General features: G+C 41.6%; 1 protein-coding gene across 3 annotated transcripts in view; it reads left to right on the top strand.

Moving 5' to 3' along the window:
• Positions 1-8,912: 8,912 nt before the first annotated feature.
• Positions 8,913-20,225, top strand: part of cpped1 (calcineurin-like phosphoesterase domain containing 1) — a 55,692-nt gene continuing 44,379 nt past the window's right edge. For all 3 annotated transcript variants that reach the window (XM_017705466.2, XM_037544384.1, XM_017705467.2), the window contains exons 1-2: positions 8,913-9,090; positions 13,229-13,447. In XM_017705466.2, the coding sequence (XP_017560955.1) occupies positions 9,027-9,090; positions 13,229-13,447 (283 nt within the window). In that variant the 5' untranslated portion in view covers positions 8,913-9,026. The remainder of the gene's footprint in view (positions 9,091-13,228; positions 13,448-20,225) is intronic.

Genomic DNA, 20,225 nt, shown 5'->3' with positions numbered 1-20,225 from the left:
CACTATACTAACCACTATACTATTAACCAAATTATTTCAAATATGTTTCCTGATGCCTGAGACATTGATTTAAATTACTTTTGATCCTTAAATAAGGATTTAGTCTAAAACATTTTTCATGGGGGAGAGGTACCTTCAGTGGATTGTGAGGCAAAATAGTACCAAAAGGAAACATGATTTTAGAATTTATCACTATTTTACTATTATCAACTTTACAAATTATAGTTCAGAAAACTGAACTATAACAGTATAAATTGTGCATAGTGAATAATAAATCTGTATTTATGTTGTATATTACAATATCTGAATTTTGAACAATTGGTGGAATTTCCCATTAAAATTGATAACCATACCATGTCCTCCAACTGCTAGATTTCATGGTTGTACTATGTACACCCAATATTAAAGTCTGTGACCATCTACTAACCAAATGTGTAAAGCCATCAAACACTTGCCTGGTAATTTAGGATAAAACCATGCTGTAATTTGATATAAATTACTTCTCACTGTAGCCTAATCAAGCATTAAAAAATTCTGCCACATTTGTTGGAGGACATATTTTATTTATAAAAAATTATTTAAAATTATGAACATTTACTGTTGTGTGTACTTATTGATAAGTGTGTACTTATCTTATTTTTTTTTCAGAAAGAGAAAACATTCTTCACGTTGGTCATGTTTTTGCCATTTCTTTACATTTAAATGGAAAAAAGTCAGACTTGAATCTTGCACATGTATATTGAATGTAAATTAATTTAACATTTGTGATCACATCATATATTAAAGGTTGTAAAAAGCCAAGTACCCCAAATTGTTCAAGTTGTGCCACTGCTTTGAGAAACAGAGCAACGATTTGACACAGCGTGCACCTGTTTCAGTCACAGTATTTTCCATTTATCATTTGTATATTGGGTCTAAAGTGGCAGACCACTGTGCTCTGTATGTAACGGGACTGCATGGAGGTGTTTAGTTGCCCCAGGCACTGCACAATGAGCACTGCTTGTGCCTGCTTGGGTACAGCCTTATATGGGTATAATCCTCATTACACAAGTCTCCATGACATATATATTCATATGTATGATGCAGACTAGGGAAAAAAAAAACAAAGATGTTTTACTGATGCTGAATAATAGAACTAACTGAATAATGGGAATAACAGATCAGAAGGTGGGGTATCTTATAGGTTTAATATTTAATTGCTGTCATTTTGAGCTTCAAGTATACCTCAGCTTGACCTGTCATCCTTCAAGGAGCATGGAAGACAAGCATCAAGACTGTTCTCTGTACTGGCATCCAGGTGGTGGAATGAACTCCCACTGGCTGTCCGTACAGAGTCTCTTGCTGTTTTCAAACGCAGACTGAAAATTCATCTCTTTATACAGCATTTAAATGAGCACTGAATTAAGTATTGATTGTAATGTATTGTACTGCACTTATGCACTGTATTGTATTGCATTACACTGTTTTGTGTTCAACTCTGTTCCATTTTCTCTGGGTATCAACTATGACTTTTTGTTTCTAGCAGTATCTGAACTCAGGACTGACTTTCTCTACTGGTAACTAGCAAAGCTACTTTCTCTAGATAGACAAAGCACTTCTTGTAAGTTGCACTGGATAAGAGTGTCTGCTAAATGCTGTGAATGTAAATGTTATTTTTCTCGATCTCTCACTACTTCAATCTGAACTTAACATTTCAACCCAGGTAGACATAAAACCAGGAACAATACACACTAATCGACAAAGAGAAAGTGAGAATAACAACATCTATCAAAAGTTTTGTTTAAACAACTTGGACAGTGTGGCAGGTCACCTTTCAACATACAATGTCCATACATGATGAGTGCAATGAAAGCACCATCTGTGCCCCCCCCCCCTCCCCCAGCATAGAATAGCACAAGCAACATGTAGATCCTGAAAAACATTCACAGACCCACAGATATGAACAAAAACAGGACTTGTGCACCCTGCCCGGAACAGGGTTACCGGGGCCCCACCCTGGAGCCAGGCCTGGGGGAGGGGCTCGCCAGCGAGCGTCTGGTGGCCGGGCATTTACTCATGGTGCCCGGCCGGGCCCAGCCTGAAGGAGTTACACGAGTCCCCCCTCCCATCGACCCACCACCAATGGGAGGGGCAGTAGTAGGGGTTCAGTGCTTTGTGGATCGGGCAGTGTCCGAAGGCGTGGGCCTTGGCGTTCTGATCCTCGGTTGCTGAAACTGGCTTTTGGAACTTGGAACGTTACCTCACTGCCGGGGAAGGAGCCTGAGTTGGTGCGCGCTCCTTGAGAGGGGCTGGACTTTATTCTTTTCTGGAGTTGCCCATGGTGAGAGGCGGCGGGCAGGTGTGGGCTTTCTCATAGCCCCTCAACTCGGTGCCTGTATGTTGGGGTTTTCTCCGGTGGACGAGAGGGTAGCTTCCCTACGCCTTCGGGTTGGGGAACGGGTCCTGACTGCTGTCTGTGCTTATGCACCGAACAGCAGTTCAGAGTACCCAGCCTTCTTAGAGTCCTTGGGAAGGGTGCTTGAAAGTGCTCCTCCTGGAGACTCTATTGTCCTACTGGGGGACTTCAACGCTCACCTGGGCAATGACAGTGAGACCTGGAGGGTTGTGATTGGGAGGAATGGCCTCAGTTTGTCCATCACGAACACCATGTTTGAACACAAGGATGTCCATAAGTGCACATGGCACCAGGACACCCTAGGCCGCAGTTCAATGATTGACTTTGTAGTTGTGTCATCGGACTTGCGGCCATGTGTTTTGGACACTCGGGTAAAGAGAGGAGCTGAGCTGTCAACTGATCACCACCTGATGGTGAGTTGGATCAGGTGGTGGGGGAAGATGCCGGTCAGACCAGGCAAGCCCAAACATATAGTGAGGGTTTGCTGGGAACGTCTGGCAGAAGAACCTGTCAGATTGATCTTCAACTCACACCTCCGTCAGAACTTTGACCAGATATCGGGGGAGGTGGGGGACATTGACTCAGAATGGGCCATGTTCCGTTCCTACATTGTTGAAGCGGCTGACTGTAGCTGTGGCCGTAAGGTAGTTGGTGCCTGTTGGGGCGGTAATCCTCGAACCCGGTGGTGGACACCCCAGGTGAGAGATGCCGTCAAGCTGAAGAAGGGGTCCTACCGGGCATGGTTGGCCTGTGGGACACCAGAGGCAGCTGGCAGGTATCAACAGGCCAAGCGATCTGCGGCTTCAGTCGTCGCCAAGGCAAAAGCCCGTGTATGGGAGGAGTTTGGTGAGGCCTTGGAAAGTGACTTTAAGTCAGCTCCGAAAAGATTCTGGCAAACCGTCAGGCGACTCAGAAGGGGAAAGTAGTGTGCCACTAGCACTGTATATAGTGGAGATGGTGTGCTGCTGACTTTGACTGAAGACGTCATTGGGCGGTGGAAGGAATACTTTGAGGACCTTCTCAATCCTACCGACACGTTCTCCAGTGAGGAGGCTGAGTCTAGGGACATGGGAATAGGCTTGTCCATTACTGAGGCCGAAGTCGCTAAGGTAGTTAAGAAGCTCCTTGGTGGCAAGGCTCCAGGGGTGGATGAGATCCGCCCTGAGTTCCTCAAGGCTCTGCATTTTGTGGGGCTGTCTTGGCTGACACGCCTTTTCAACATTGCGTGGACATCGGGGGCGGTGCCACTGGATTGGCAGACTGGGGTGGTGGTGCCTCTTTTTAAAAAAGGGGACCGGAGGGTGTGTTCCAACTACATGGGAATCACACTCCTCAGCCTCCCTGGTAAGGTCTATGCAGGGGTACTTGAGAAGAGGGTATTATAGTCGAAGACTATAGAAGAGGCTTATAGTCGAACCTCGGATCCAGGAGGAGCAGTGCGGGTTCCGCCCTGGTCGTGGAATACCGGACCAACTTTTCACCCTCTCCAGGATTCTGGAGGGTTCATGGGAGTTTGCCCAACCAGTCCACATGTGCTTTGTGGATCTGGAGAAGGCATTCAACTATGTTCCCCGGGGTGTTCTGTGGGAGGTGCTTCGGGAGTACGGGGTACATGGCTCTTTGCTACGAGCCATTCAGGCCCTGTACAAACAAAGCTGGAGTTTTGTTCGCATAGCTGGCAGTAAGTCAGAATCGTTCCCAGTGAGAGATGGACTCCGTCAGGGCTGCCCTTTATCACCGATTCTATTCATAATTTTTATGGATAGAATTTCTAGGCGCAGTCAAGGGATGGAGGGTGTCCGGTTTGGTGACCTCAGGGTCACATCGCTGCTGTTTGCAGATGATGTGGTCCTATTGGGGACATCAGGCCGCGAACTTCAGCTTTCGCTGGATCGGTTTGCAGCCAAGTGTGTAGTGGCTGGGATGAGAATCAGTACCTCTAAATCCGAGACCATGGTTCTCAGGCGGAAAAGGGTGGAGAGCCCTCTCTGGGTCGGGGATAGGCTCTTGCCTCAAGTGGAGGAGTTCAAGTATATCGGGGTCTTGATCACAAGTGATGGTACAAGGGAGCAGGAGATTGACAGGCGGATTGGTGCTGGGTCAGCAGTGATGCAGGCTCTTTACCGGTCTGTTGTGGTAAAGAAAGAGCTGAGCCATAAGGCAAGGCTCTCGATTTACCGGGCGATCTACGTTCCCACCCTCACCTATGGTCATGATCTTTGGGTAATGACCGAAAGAATAAGATCGCGAATACAAGCGGCCAAAATGAGTTTCCTCCGCAGGGTGTCTGGACTCTCCCTTAGAGATAGCGTGAGAAGTTCAGTCATCCGGGAGGGACTCGGAGTAGAGCCGCTGCTTCTTCACATCGAGAGGAGCCAGCTGAGGTGGTTAGGATGTCTCCTGGATGCCTCCCTCGGGATGTGTCACAGGCAAGTCCACCTGGGAGGAGACCCCGGGGAAGACCCAGGACACGCTGGCATGACTATATCGCCCAGCTGGCCTGGGAGCGCCTCGGAATCCCCCTTGGAGAGCTTGTGGAAGTGGCTGGGGAAAGGGAGGTCTGGGCTTCATTGCTTAGGATGCTGCCCCCGCGACCCGAACCCCGGAGAGGCGGAAGATAATGGATGGATGGATGGATGGATGGATATTTGAGGCCTCAGCTGAACAGTGGAACACAGTGGTGGTTCTGTAAATACAGATGAAAATAACCAAAACTGTTTACTGATCATCAAATAAAGCTGATCCAATAGTCCAACAGTGCTCCAGAAAACTTAGAAGATGATTTTTTTTCTCTGACTAGTGAGGTGATTAGAAAAACAAGATGATGAACCATGATTTATCTTTGCCCCTGTTTCAGTGTCTAATGGTTGTGTGTTTTACACTCCAGCACTGCACATCGTAATCATAAAGGTTTGTATTGTGGCTGCTGTGCTATAAAAACCTGATTTGTGAAGCTGACATCGCTCCCAGTGACAGTTTGGGAGTAAATAAGAAGGGCTGCAGCTGAGGACAGATACTTACGCATTACACGCATGAACACTTGGCCGTCCCATGCTGTAAGATTGTGTAGTTCACCAGTTCGCAGCTGCTCCAATTTGACTTGTTGGAAAGTTGGCGTCTGTTGACGGTGCCACACTGAGTATTATTGCTACTGCTACAGCTAGTGTTTGTAGAGATTGCATGGCTGTATTATCTGCTTGATTATACGCACCAGAGTTGATGTGGCTTAAATAGGCAAACCCACAAATTAGAAGGGGCGTGTACACAGGCAACCTAACAAATGCAGTCTGTTTCATTTTAAGAGATAAAAAGAGGTTGGAAGATACTCTTGCAAATATGAATTTTGACATTATAAGTGGGCTTCAGGGTAAGAAAAAGTGGAAGTAAGTGGAAAAAAAGTGGAAGTAAGTGGAAAAAGTGTCTGTAAGTGGAAAAAAGTGGAAAATTGAAAAAGATCTCACACAAAGAAAAAAAGAAGTTCCAATTTTAGATGTGGCAGTATGTAGTTTAACTTATTTGAAATAGCTCTGGCTACTTTACCACCTTGTTGGGCAGCAAGTGGCTCAGTGGGTTAAGACGTCACACCAGGATTGAGGTCAGACCACAGTGGATACCAGGGACTCTTTCTGTAACTTTCTCTGATGAAAAAAAATCTATTCATTAGATCTTAGAGCAAACTGTTCCAGTAGCTTTGCAACACTGAACCTGTCCCCCTCAACCCCCTGCCTCAGCAATGCAACCCTGACAAAGACGAAGGAATGCTACCTCAGCTAAATAAAGGCTAAAATCTGTCTCATTTGAAGGTAGTTTACTATTTTGGCAAGTTGAGGCAAATGGCATTTTTTACAAGTCAACACTGAATTGATATTTAGCTTTAAAATATGAAGTTTTTAATATAAGTTGTGATCATAAATGAAAATGTGTTACTAATTTTGAGCAGAACCATACCCATAAACTTCTCTGTATTTTGTTGGTATATATATATATATACCAACAAAATATAGAGAAGTTTATGGGTATGGTTCTGCTCAAAATTAGTAACACATTTTCATTTATGATCACAACTTATATTAAAAAAAAACTTATATTGTGTTGTATAAGTGTTCCTTTTATTTTTTTGAGCAGTATATATATATATATATATATATATATATATATATATATATATATATATATATATATATATATATATATACTGCTCAAAAAAATAAAAGGAACACTTATACAACACAATATAAGTCCAAGTAAATCAAACTTCTGTGAAATCAAACTGTCCACACAGTGGAAGCAACACTGATTTACAATCAATTTCACATGCTGTTGTGCAAATGGAATAGACAACAGGTGGAAATTATTGGCAATTAGCAAGACACACTCAATAAAGGAGTGGTTCTGCAGGTGGGGACCACAGACCACTTCTTAGTACCTATGCTTTCTGGCTGATGTTTTGGTCACTTTTGAATGTTGGTGGTGCTTCCACACTTGTGGTAGCATGAGACGGACTCTACAACCCACACAAGTGGCTCAGGTAGTGCAGCTCATCCAGGATGGCACATCAATGCGAGCTGTCCACAGATGGGGGTTGTGCTCACAAACGCTTGGCATTTGCCAGAGAACACCAGGATTGGCAAATTCGCCACTGGCGCCCTGTGCTCTTCACAGATAAAAGTAGTCCTGCAAGATGAAGGCATTGAAGCTATGGACTGGCCCACCTGTTCCCCAGACCTGAATCTGATTGAGCACATCTGGGACATCATGTCTCACTCCATCCACCAGTTGCATCCATCCATCCATGCACCAGTTGAGTTGCACCAGACTGTCCAGGAGTTGGCAGATGCTTTAGTCCAGGTCTGGGAGGAGATCCCTCAGGAGACCATCTGCCACCTCATCAGGAGCATGCCCAGGTGTTGTAGGGAGGTCATACAGGCACGTGGAGGCCACACACAATACTGAGCCTCATTTTGACTTGTTTTAAGGACATCACATCAAAGGTGGATCAGCCTGTAGTGTGTTTTTCCATTTTAATTTTGTGTGTGACTCCAAATCCAGGCCTCCATTTGTCAATAAATTTGATTTCCATCGATGATTTTATGTGATTTTGTTGTCAGCACATTCAACTTTGTACAAAACAAAGTATTCAATGAGAATATTTCATTCATTCAGATCTAGGAAGTGTTATTTGAGTGTTCCCTTTAATTTTTTGAGCTGTGTGTGTCTGTGTATATATATATATATATATATATATATACACAGACACACACTGGCCCCTTTGTTAAGTACACCTGTTTCCATAATTACAGTAGTATTCCATCTGTTTCTATATATCAGACTGTGCTATTTATTAACTAGCAGCTTTTAATGTGCCAACTTCAATTTCATATGGTCTTTCACCATAAAGTTATGTCTTTTAAGCAGGCCTTTTTTTGTTACTACACCTTATCTGACAAAAGCAACCTCAAAAATGACAAGAACAATCAAGCATAAATGTCATCTTTGGAGTGATGATGGAAGTTGTTAAAATTAGCTCTCATTAATAAAGAACTGAGTGCATGCAAAAGCAGCCCATGCTAACTGCCTTACCCAGGTATAAATGCAAAAGAACATGAACATTTAACCACATGTCAGTGCTTCATTCCACTGTAAACTTGTATATGGTTGAGATGGCAACAAAGTTCCTTTTGATGTCTGAACTTCTGTAAAAGTTGGGTTGGTCCCTCTGCCTAGTAATAAATCTGGACACTTGATCAGTGGCTTGATTTTTTTATTTTTTTTTAAACTTAAATCAGCAGATGGGTAGCTACACTGACAGAGTATAAGACAGACAGATATCAGCTATAGAATCTAGTCTTGCATTACTGCAGAGCGACTGAAGATGTCAGAAACGAAGAGGGGTAATGTGAACTAATCAAACACCTTTTTTTGTAAATCAATGGTTAAAAAGAAGTTTAAACAGAATGAGAATTACAATGTGCTTGTATTTTGTTGTTGTTGTTTGTTTGTGTGTGTGTGTGTGTGTGTGTGTGTGTATAGAAATTAAATTGATTTTTAGAGGCCAATAACCTGGAAAATCCATGGAAAACCTGGATGGTTAAAATGTCTAAAGACAGCTTATGCAGAAGTAAAAAAAGTGGCAAGACAAACAAAAACATACAGAACTGGAGTGGTACTTTTAAGATAAGACTTTTAAGGTACTTTTTTAACAGTCCAGCATCTGCACAGGAGCTAAGGTTGTGCTATGTTTGTCTTTTTGATCTAAGAAAACCTCTGAAGTCCAGATGCAGAGCAGTCCATATGCTGTGAACTACATAATATAATAAAATTAAACATACAAAAGGACGTTGTACCAAAATGTTAAGGACTACAGTTTAAATACAGGACTACAGTTTAAATACAGCTATACAGCTCTGCTTTTACGTCAGCGTGATTCCCTCTTTCTGCTACAGTAATACATGTGTGAACATCCATGCAGTCGTAAGAGACTCGCTCCTGGCAGGCTCAGTTATTAGATTACCGAGAGCATCGATTGTGGGTATTACAGTCAGTCAGGCAGAAACAGCAGCGCACTTAGCGAGACAACTTTGTTGCACATTTTATGATTCGGAGTGTACATCAGTTGTACCGTTAGTTGGCAATGGCAGAAGACGAAGACATCTTCCTAAGAGCACAACAACGGAGTTACAAGGGTTTAACGGAAGGTACTGCACCTAGCAAAGTCTGCCGATAGCTACGTGTTTGACACGGAAAAGAACTAGCTGTTGTTAGCTAAAGCTAGCTAGTTAGCTAGTAAGCTTAAACTTGTCAGTAGTTTCTACCTTTCTGTTATTTGTTATCAGACATTGCAGCAGCAGCCTGCCTGCCTGTTCCCAATAAGGTCCAGCCATTTAAAATCAGAAGCGTTTCATTCAGGACAAAGTACACATCTGAGCAATGCTGACTTTGTGCAGATTATATTCGTTGGAATTACACTACTGTGCAGCAGTGTTAGACCATCTAAGAAGAATATCTATTTCATGTTTGTTTTTAAAAGGCACTAATATAAATACAAATACATTGTGATTTTTATGTTTGTGTGTTATCTTAATAATTTCCAGACCTCTCCATGAGGATGCCAAAAGTTACAGTTACCAAGATACCTAATTCAGCTAAACAAATCTATCATTAAGTCTTTTCGACTTTACTGTATTTGTACTTATGTGTATTCATTCTTATAGTACATAGGGTTTTATGAGCAGAAACTAGTAAGAAACTAGTAAAAATAGCAAGGCCTTTTTGTATCTATGTAACATGTTTATGCAGTGCTGTATTTCTTAGAAGTAATGATTTATAGAGCTCTGCATTAAATCTACATTGTCTTGAACACACCAATGATTCTTATTGCATACTCAGTTTTATTATGTCTTTTCAGTGTAGCTGAAAAGTATGTTAGGGTGGTGCAGGACATGTATGAGGATAGTGAGACAGTGGTGAGGTGTGCAGTTGGAGTGACAAATGGCTTCAAGGTGAAGGTAGGGTTACATCAGGGATCAGCTTTGAGCCCCTTCTTGTTTGCAATGGTGATGGACAGGTTGACAGATGAGGTCAGGCAGGAGGCTCCATGGACCATAATGTTTGCAGATGACATTGTAATCTGTGGTGAGAGTAGAGAGCAGGTGGAAGAGAATCTGGAGAGGTGGAGGTTTGCACTGGAGAGGAGAGGAATGAAGGTCAGTAGAGACAAGACGGAATACATGTGTGTGAATGAGAGGGAGGCAGGTGGAATGGTGAAGGTGAAAGGAGTAGAGGTCATAAAGGTGGATGACTTAAAATATCTTGGGTCAACCATCCAGAGCAATGGACAGTGTAGAAAAGAGGTGAGGAAGAGGGTGCAGGCAGGATGGAGTGGGTGGAGACAAATGTCAAGGCTGATGTGTGACAGAAGGATAGCAGCAAGGGTGAAAGGGAAGGTTTACAAGACAGTAGTGCGTCCTGCTATGATGTATGATTTGGAGACTGTGGCTCTGTCTATAAGACAGGAGGCTGAGCTGGAGGTGGCAGAGATGAAGATGCTGAGATTTTCGTTGGGAGTGACAAGGATGGACAAAATTAGAAATGAACAAATCAGAGGGACAGTGAAGGTGGAGCAGTTTGGAGATAAAGCCAGAGAGGCCAGGTTGAGATGGTTTGGACATGTGTTGAGGAGGAATAGTGGATATATTGGTCAAAGAATGTTGGAGATGGAGCTGCCGGGTAGAAGGAGAAGAGGTAGACCTCAGAGAAGGTTTATGGATATAGTGAATGTGGACATGGAGATGGTTGGTGTGAAAGTAGAGGAGGCAATGGATAGGGCAAGTTGGAGGCTCCCCTAAAGGGAGCAGCCTAAAGAAGAAGTTTTATTATGTCAGTTCAAATATTTAGTTTTCTTACTGTTCTTGTGTAGATATGAACTAAGTTGTTGGGCCACAGCTTTTTCTAAGATCTTTGATATAAATGGTAAGTTAGAAACAGGCCTGTAATTAGACAAAACTGCGACATCAAGATTTGGTTTCTTGATCAGGGGTTTGATAACTGCTAGTTTAAAAGCTTTGGGTACATGGCCCAGACTAAGGGACAAGTTTACTATAGTTGAAATAGGGTTTATAATAACTGGCAGTACTTTTTTGAGTAATTTTGATGGAATTGCATCGAGTGTGCAGGTTGTGCAATTTGTAGAAGAGATAATCTTCTCTAGTTCTAGCTGTGGGAGGGGGTAAAAAGTTTCCAGGCTCTTTTCTACAGCTGTGTTTTGTTCTATATCAGCCAAGTCAGATGACAGCCAAGCTGGATTTGAATTTGATACTGTGGGTTGCATTTGTTGTCTAATATTTTTTATTTTATTATCAAAAAAGTCCATAAAAACTTCACTAGTGAGAGTTGCTGCAGAGTTGCTTCATGTGAGCTAGTCATAGCTCATATGAAATTAGGTAATGGTCGGAGATTGCTGTGGTTTGCGTTAGGATATTAAGCTTGTCTATGTTAAGACCTAGTGTCAAAACTAAATCTAACGTATGACTACAGTAGTGTGTAGGCCCTGTTACATTTTGGGTAAATCCAACAGTCTAGGATTGAGGTAAATGCCTTTTTAGTGGGTCATCTACCTTCTCAAAGTGAATATTAAAATCCCCTACAATTATTACTTTATCGTTGCACACAGCCAGGTTTGCAGCGAAGTCACTAAATTCTTTTATAAATTCAGAGTATGGCCCTGGTGGCCTGTAAATGTTAAATAATGAAAATGCCTTCTTTTTTGTGACCCACCTCCCTTGCCTGATAATCTTGGCCTATGTGCATAATTATCGCCTACAGGCGTGGCTTCATTTAAAGCTAAATGTTCATCTGGTCTAACCCATGTTTCAGTAAGACAAAAAAAGTCAAATTTATGATCGCTTATAATTTCATTTACGTTGACTGCTCTAGAGTTTAGTGACCTTATATTAAGTAGTCCAAGTTTTAGATCTAAGGTGTTAGTGCTATCATCAGAACATGGATATATGTTGATAAGGTTATTTAAATGGACTGATTGAGTTTTTCTATGATTAAATTTAGTTTTAATTCGGGGCAAAGACACAGTCTCTATAAAGCTGATCTTGGGTGACGCCTCAAGGCGGATCGCAGATGGTCGGTTTAGCCTGTCTGTCTGCGGCCTGGTCCCGGCTCTGGACTGTCAGCAGCTGTTTACACTACTCTGCCGACTAACTAAAAGACTGTGCTATGCTGCACGAAAGTAAGGCAGCACCCTCCCACGTGGGGTGGACACCATCCCTACCTATAAGACCAGGCTTGCCCTCAAAAAAAACATAGGTTGTTGCCTTGTTAAAATTCAAGCAGACTTTTTTTTTCTTGCAGATTTTGTACTTGGAGGCAAAGGTTATTTAATAGCATTGTTTCAAATAGCCTGTGCTGTTAGAAAGAGAACTGTGATGCTCTTAATAGCTCACTCTGATGTGGAGCATTATTCATATCCTTTTATCTAGCTGCGTGTCCTTCAAATAATCTCTCCTTACTAAATGATGGTAGGAAAAGCAGAGTCAGGAGCTTGTTATTCCCGGTAGGAAGGTTCTCTTCTTTTCTTCTCTGTCTAAGTTACAATGGGCTATGGGAGTGTGTGTAGAAACACAGTGCTTGAGTTGTATGGTCGAAGATGAGGGTGTGTGCCTCAAGCCCTGTAAGGCGGAAGCCACAGTTCTACTCGTGTTTGTGTTTCCTTTAACACAAGAGAAGATGCATCTTTCATTTGCATTTTCCAACCAGGGCAATGCTTCTCCTTGGCAGTTTAGCTGCATGCTTCGCAGGTTTTCCCATCACACTTCTGACAGGTCACAGAGCGAATGAGCCCCAGTAAAGATAAAGCTTTTAATGAATATTTTAGAGCAATTTGATAGTAAGTGTCTTATGTAATGTTAGATTATGTAAAATAATTGTCATGTTAGCATAAACGTCCATAAATGCAGTATTAATTATTGAGGTCCTTTGTTGACTAGCAGTGCAGTGTTGCAGCAGATTATACATCTGCACAATATATTGTTTGTTCATTTTTGTTGTGATTAATACACTAATAATAAGCCAATTAACAGTTAACAGTTTTGTGTGCTCCAGGCATCCTCAACTTCCAGGTGTGTTTCCTGGGGTTTTTTGGATGAATTGTGGTAATTTAGTGTTGAATTATGTCTGTAGAGTTGACTGCTTCACAACCAGTCCTGTTCACACACACACACACGTGTATGTACACACAGTGATCTTTGGTATCAGTATCAAAGTCAAAATTCTGGTATTGTATCCACTCTACTAACAGAAATCATCTTCTCCTGTACTTCACAGATAAAGAGAAAGAATGGAAGGGGCCATTCTACTTCATCCAGGCAGCGGACCCTCAGCTGGGCCTGATGAAAGCCTGGAGTGTGGGGGACTGTGATGGAGGAGGAGATGAATGGTCTGAGGAGGTCTGGCTCACCAAGCAGGCTGTGCAGGCCATCAATAAACTGCAGCCACAGCCCCGCTTCATGGCTTTGTGTGGAGATTTGGTACATGCAATGCCAGGTAAGTTCAAGGTTCAGTAAATCAGTCAAAACTGGCCAACTTTTAATCAGAACTTGGGATTAGGTTGAGTGGGGATAAACTGCTCTATAACCCAGTTTTATTGAGGGTCGTTTTTCCTTGTGCTGTTTCATTCAGAAATATTTAAAATGTTGGCATAGCAAAAAAATCTAGTTTACAGTTTTCCCTTCGCTCAAATGTAATCACCCAAGACATGGTTGGTGTCCAAAGTTTGCTTATTTTTTTGCACGTGGTCTTGCATAACCACCAGTTAACATTGTACAAACTGCAGACCTTAATAATTCCAAACTCCCTTCAAGCAACATCTTTATTTGGACACTGTATACAGTCTACCTTTATCTATAAAAATGGACAGAACACTTAGCTCTCATAGCTAAAAACAGTAGTAGCATCTGTCTTGATGTCAGTATGTTCAACCATTCATTTGGGATTACTTAACTACTTGTTGTGTTTTGAAACCTAGATGATTTGGCCAATTGAGGTGGTAATTAAATGCCTGCTCTGTTATTAATCAAATTTATAACTTTCATTGTCAGAGTAATATTTTTAAAATAACTTTCAGTTAATGGGACACTCCAGCCACAAATAAAAGTTTAACCACTACTACATTTGTTGTAGATATGTTTACCTGCCTCTATAGTGGTGCCAGAATAGTCTATGGAGTTCGATTTTTCAGTTTAAAGACTAATGAACCTTCTGATGATATATCTAAAAAAAAACTGGCTGGTAACAAAATCCAATTATGCCACTGACTAAAACTATCTTTCATGTCATGCTAATAGCATTTCTTCATAAATCTATTCATGAATAGTGTCAGTGTTTTTTTTGACTGTGCACTTCACTGCATTTCACAGCCAGATACAAAACTAGAAAAAAAACATATCTGAGGAACATCAGGCTGTTTTTGTGCACAGTTCATTTTCTAAAGCCTGCAACAGTTTAGCAGGGAGGCAGTTGCTCTGTTATTCTCACACTTTCCACCATGAAGACAGAAAAAATAGAAAAGAGTGTATCACAACCATAACAATAGTAATACTACATCCTTCTTTATAATTGGTTTGTCGATTTAAATGTAAGCAGTCAGGTTGCTGATGCTTGGCCTGAAATATGCTCTGCCATCCATGAGCCACAACAAAACACATATCTATAATCACTGTTATTTGTTGCTCATCTGATGTTATTAACAGCAGCTTGAGCTGCAGGAATGACATGAGCGTTTGTGAGTGAACTGTTAAAGCATGGAGATTATGCAGACAGTGGGCTACAGTGCTGATGTGTACTGACAAAATCGTGCTCTGGTGTTGAATTCTCTTGTTAATTAGTTCTACAGCGCAGGCCTGAGTACGGGTGGAGTGTTCTTGCTCCAAACATGACAAGCTGAATTATTGCCAAATAGTTATATTTTTGTTTTGTCTGGCATGAGTGTTTGTGACGTTTGCATAATGTTTGTGTTTCTATTTTGCACTACTAGTTTACGCTCTTTTCCCACAGAGGAGTGGGGTGTGAGAATGTGGATGATTGTGGTGCTTATTGTTCTCTGTGCACCTGTTGTTTCTGTTGCTTTGAGGTTATCCTTGGCTATCTTTCTTATCATATCCACTTTCTGGGGATGATAAGCTGTGGTTCATAATAAGCTGTGAACTTTCCAGTAAGTAATAACCCCTTAAAATCACAGACTTCTTAAGAACTAAAGCTTATTATTCAATACTACAGGGACTGGTTGAGCTAATCTGACATTATAGAAGACCCACTGATCCTTGATTTAAAGAACTTGATTTATTTTTATTTTTATTTTTACTGATCAGTCACTTTATTAATTAAGTACACTTACCTTGTATCCACACTCTTTGTATATTTTATCAGCTCCACTTACCATATTGGTGCACTTTGTAGTTACAATTAAATACAATTAAGTCCACCTGTTTTTATGCATAGCTTTTAGCCCCCCTTAATGCTTTTCTTCTTTTTGTTCGGTGGACTATTCTCAGGTGATTAAAAGCTCCAGCAGCACTGCTGTGTCTGATCCACTCATACCAGTGTTATACTCTTTAATATGCCAAATATGTCACCATCACGTCAGTGTCACTGCAGCGTTGAGAATGAACCACCACCAAAATAATACCTTCTCTGTGGTGGTTCTGAGAGGTCCTGACCATTGAAGAAAAGGGTAACACGGGCTAACAAAGTATGCAGAGAAACACATGGACAACTCTCTGCACCTCTGAGGTACAACCCCAATTCCAATAAAGTTGGGACATTGTGTAAAACATAAATAAAAACAGAATGCGATGATTTGCAAATCCTTTTTAATCTATGTTCAATTGAACACACTACAAAGACAGGATATTTAATGTTCAAATGGATAAACTCTATTGTTTTTTGCAAATATTCACTCATTTTGAAATTGATGCCTGCAACACATTCCAAAGAAGTTGGGACAGGGACATGTTTAACACTGTGTTACATCACCTTTCCTTTTAACAACACTCATTAAGCATTTGAGAATTGAGAACACTAATTGTTGAAGCTTTGTAGGTAGAATTCTTTCCCATTCTTGCTTGATGTACAACTTCAGTTGCTCAACAGAACGGGGTCTCCGTTGGCGTATTTTGTGCTTCATAATGCGTCACAGATTTTCAATGGGAGACAGGTCTGGACTGCAGGCAGGCCAGTCTAGTACCTGGAGCCTTTTACTACGAAGCCACGCTGTTATAACACATCCAGAATGTGGCTTGGCATTTTCTTGCTGAAATAAGCAGGGACGTCCCTGAAAAAGACTTGTATGGCAGCATATGTTGCTCCAAAACCTGTATGTACCTTTCAGCATTAATGATGCCTTCACAGATGTGCAAGTTACCCATGCCATGGACACTAACACACCCCCCATACCATCAGAGATGCTGGCTTTTGAACTTTACACTGATAACAATCCGGACAGTACTTTTCCTCTTTGGCCCGGAGGACACGACGTCCATGATTTCCAAAAACAATTTGAAATGTGGACTCGTCAGACCACAGGACACTTTTCCACTTTGCGTCAGTCCATCTCACATGAGCTCAGGCCCAGAGAAGCCAGCGGCGTTTCTGGGTGTTGTTGATATATGGCTTTCGCTTTGCATAGCAGAGTTTTAACTTGCACTTGTAGATGGAGCAACGAACTGTGTTCACAGACAATGGTTTTCTTAAGTGTTCCAGAGCCCATGTGGTAATATCCGTTACAGAATGATGTCGGTTTTTAATGCAGTGCCGCCTGAGGGATCGAAGGTCACGGGCGTTGAATGTTGGTTATCTGCCTTGCTGCTTACTTGCAGAGATTTCTCCAGATTCTCTGAATCTTTTAATGATATTATAGACTGTAGATGATGAAATCCCTAAATTCCTTGCAATTGCACGTTAAGAAACGTTCTTAAACTGTTGGACTATTTGCTCACGCAGTTGTTCACAAAGTGGTGAACCTTGCCCCATCCTGTGCTTGTGAACGACTGAGCCTTTCAGGGATGCTCCCTTTATACCCAGTTATGACACTTGCCTGTTTCCAATTAACCTGTTCACCTGTGGAACGTTCCAAACAGGTGTTTTTTGAGCATTCCTCAACTTCTTTGGAACGTGTTGCAGGCATCAAATTCAAAATGAGTGAATATTTGCAAAAAACAATAAAGTTTATCCGTTTGAAAATTAAATTTCTTGTCTTTGTAGTGTATTCAATTGAATATAGGTTGAAAAGGATTTGCAAATCTTCGTATTCTGTTTTACACAACGTCCCAACTTCATTGGAATTGGGGTTGTAAATGGAGTTTACAAAATGGACATTGAGTGGAGATGCAAATAGGTATACTTTTTGAGTCAGTATATGTTTTAAGATACACTATATTGCCAAAAGTATTCACTCAGCCATCCAAATCATTGAATGCAGGTGTTCCAATCACCTCTGTGGCCACAGGTACACTATATTGCCAAAAACATTCGCTCGTCTGTGTTCACACACATATGAAATTGAGTGGCAGCTAAATTTTGTGACATTTCATTAGACAATATGGACCTATACAGAAGTACATACTGAACATTTACACTCCCTTTCTGAAGAAGTATTCCAAGAAATGTTTCATTCTCTTTCTGCATGCATTTTCATATTATTTCAAATCCATACAATCTATGTTTGAAAGTTTATCTATTTGTTGTCACAAATTTGGTTATATTTCAAGAAACATGAACTGAATAAAATTCTGTGTGTATCTTGTGTCTGGAAGAAAAATGCATGTGTAGGATTAGACCTTCCTTTCATTGTCATGGAAATGACTGGCAGAGAGGAAAGAGTTCTTTCGGAGACTGCCTCTTCTACAATTCTTTTTTATCTTCTGTGTAGTGTCTCAGGTGGTGGGTATACAAAAGTGCATATATCTTTGCCACCTGCCCACATGGCCCCCAGCATCTCCAGCCACTATCCCTGAGCTCTTCTAATTGGCTCAGTCCAAAGCGCTACACACAGAGACCAATCAAAAGAGCCTCTGAAGACAGAAATAGGTAATTGCCCTTTATCACTCACTGCAGGAATGCCTTCTAGATAAAAATGTGTATATTCACTTTTCTCATAGAAATTCATACTTTTGAACAGTGCCGAAGTAGTCTGAAAGGATTTGAGTGGTTAGTTTGTAATCATCATTCTCTTTTAGTTTCACGTCTTTCTAAAGATTAGGCGTTTAAAAATGCATCAATGAACCGCCATGCATTGATCTGAAGGTGACAAATCAGCTGTGTTCATTTTGTAATGCTAGAATCAATTATAGTAATTTTCAATAAAATACAGGCTTGTTTTTGCACTCAAATTTTTAACATTGAATAATTTCCTAATAAATAGTTATCAGAATAATTTTTTTTTTTTTAATTTTTTTAAGTCTTTCCCCTCATATAAAATCAGAGTGCCAGGTCTGTAGCCATATCAGCCTATTTGTATTTCACTAAATGATAAGCAAAATTATTTCATCCCCCTTGTGAAAATCTCTGAAGGCTTTATAATGTCATATTACTTGATTTAATTTTAGCCCTGGGGCTGTGAGTGGCCTGATGGGTGTAGTCTGTAGGACTGGTTGCGAATAGAGGCTGTAAAGGCACAGCTGGTTCTCTTGGGGGGGATATTGGGACCTTTAAACAGCCTGGCGTCAACACCCATTACCATCAGGCCTTGAGAGCAGACGGACTGTGGCAGATGCATTACATGGCCTGTCCATCATGCAACTTCTCTTTACCACCCAGAAATCAACACAGCCCCACTCTGACATTTCCTCCCTTCTGCTTCTCTTGTGAAACACTCAGAGAACACAGTTTTGTGGAGATTCTGATCAACTCTGTGAAGTTGAGCGAAAGACACATGCTTTGGAATTAGGCCTTGCTTTTAACCTCTTAAAGGAATGCTTCAGCAATTTTCAAACCAAACATTATCTGCTGTCCCTTTTTTTAAACCATTGATTACCATGGACAATTTTGACATGTTTTCCTTTATTTAAAAAGGACCAAAAATCCTCACAGGCCCCTCGCCCACTTTGACTCACCAGTTGGATGTGCATTACACCTGTGTTTCACAAGCAGCTATTTATAGCAAAAGAAGAGGAGGGGACATTGAGGAGAGCATTTCTCAAATTGAGTGCACTTGCTCAAGGTCGGTTAACCTCAGTGAGCTAATCAGCTAGCCATGCAAACTTTGTTTTGCAAACATGTTTTTTGAGACGTTTAAACATATCGCTGTTGTCGGAAGAAAACGTATCTCCAAAATGGTAATTTTATAGGAGAAGGAAAAACCCTACTTTTAATGTAAGTCAATGGAACCAGACTTTTCCCCAAAACATTTTGGGTCATTTTTTAGTCCATTCATCATAAAATGTACATACAATGTAAAGGGTAATGGGTATTTTCAAATTATGTCAGTGTAGCACTGCATGTGCTACCCCGGGCTCAAAGAGGACACTGGAGGCAGGGTTCAGGATTGCAGCAGACATTATTTTAATTCACCCAAATAAATACACAAACTATACACAACCAAACCTATGCTGCCCAATTTTCAGTGGCTTCTACCTAAACATTTCAGTTTCTGCCTCAAGCTTTTCAGCTCTTCAGTATGCTGCTGCTCGTCCCTCCCTCTTGCTCTGTTCCCTCTCAGTTCTTTTTAAAGATATGGCTGTCAGCGTGAGCACCTTTTAAAAAGAGCTGAGGAACAAGAGCTCACCGCTCCGCCTCCTCGTTACTGCCCCCAGCTGGCAGCTAGGCTGCCCGGGTCAAACGTGAGGTGTAGTGAAGCTGCCTCGCTGCATAACCGGGGTGGGGACCAGGCAGTGGAGCTCGGGACTTGCACCTTGCCGGCACCTTTGTCCTACTCCTCCTGCTGTCACTCCCGTGACTCGCATCCGTCGGGGGAGCTCGGGCTTTGCGCTCCACCCCCTCACACTCGCAGCTCTCTTCCTGCTGTCCTTGCTGAGTTTCATTGCTGCTTGGCGTTTCGGGCCCTGCCTTCCTGCCGGCTCTCTCGGTCATTACCGTGCCACAGTCAAAAACTGAAAAACATGAAAAATGGAGATACAAGGTTTTCTTTCGACAACAGTCAAAAATTTTAATTGACTGCCATGGTTTCATGCCTTTTTGTTATTGTTAGCCATATTGTCTTTATCATTCAAACTAGCAAGCTAACAGCAAAGTAGTCAGCAATCATTTGTAACAGATGGAGTAGTTTGTTACCTAAACCCCAGCAAGCCAAATATCCCCTGCACTAATA

This window comes from Pygocentrus nattereri, chromosome 13, assembly GCF_015220715.1.
Source record: "Pygocentrus nattereri isolate fPygNat1 chromosome 13, fPygNat1.pri, whole genome shotgun sequence".
Classification (NCBI taxonomy): domain Eukaryota; kingdom Metazoa; phylum Chordata; class Actinopteri; order Characiformes; family Serrasalmidae; genus Pygocentrus; species Pygocentrus nattereri.
This window is presented reverse-complemented; position numbering and strand designations above follow the sequence as displayed.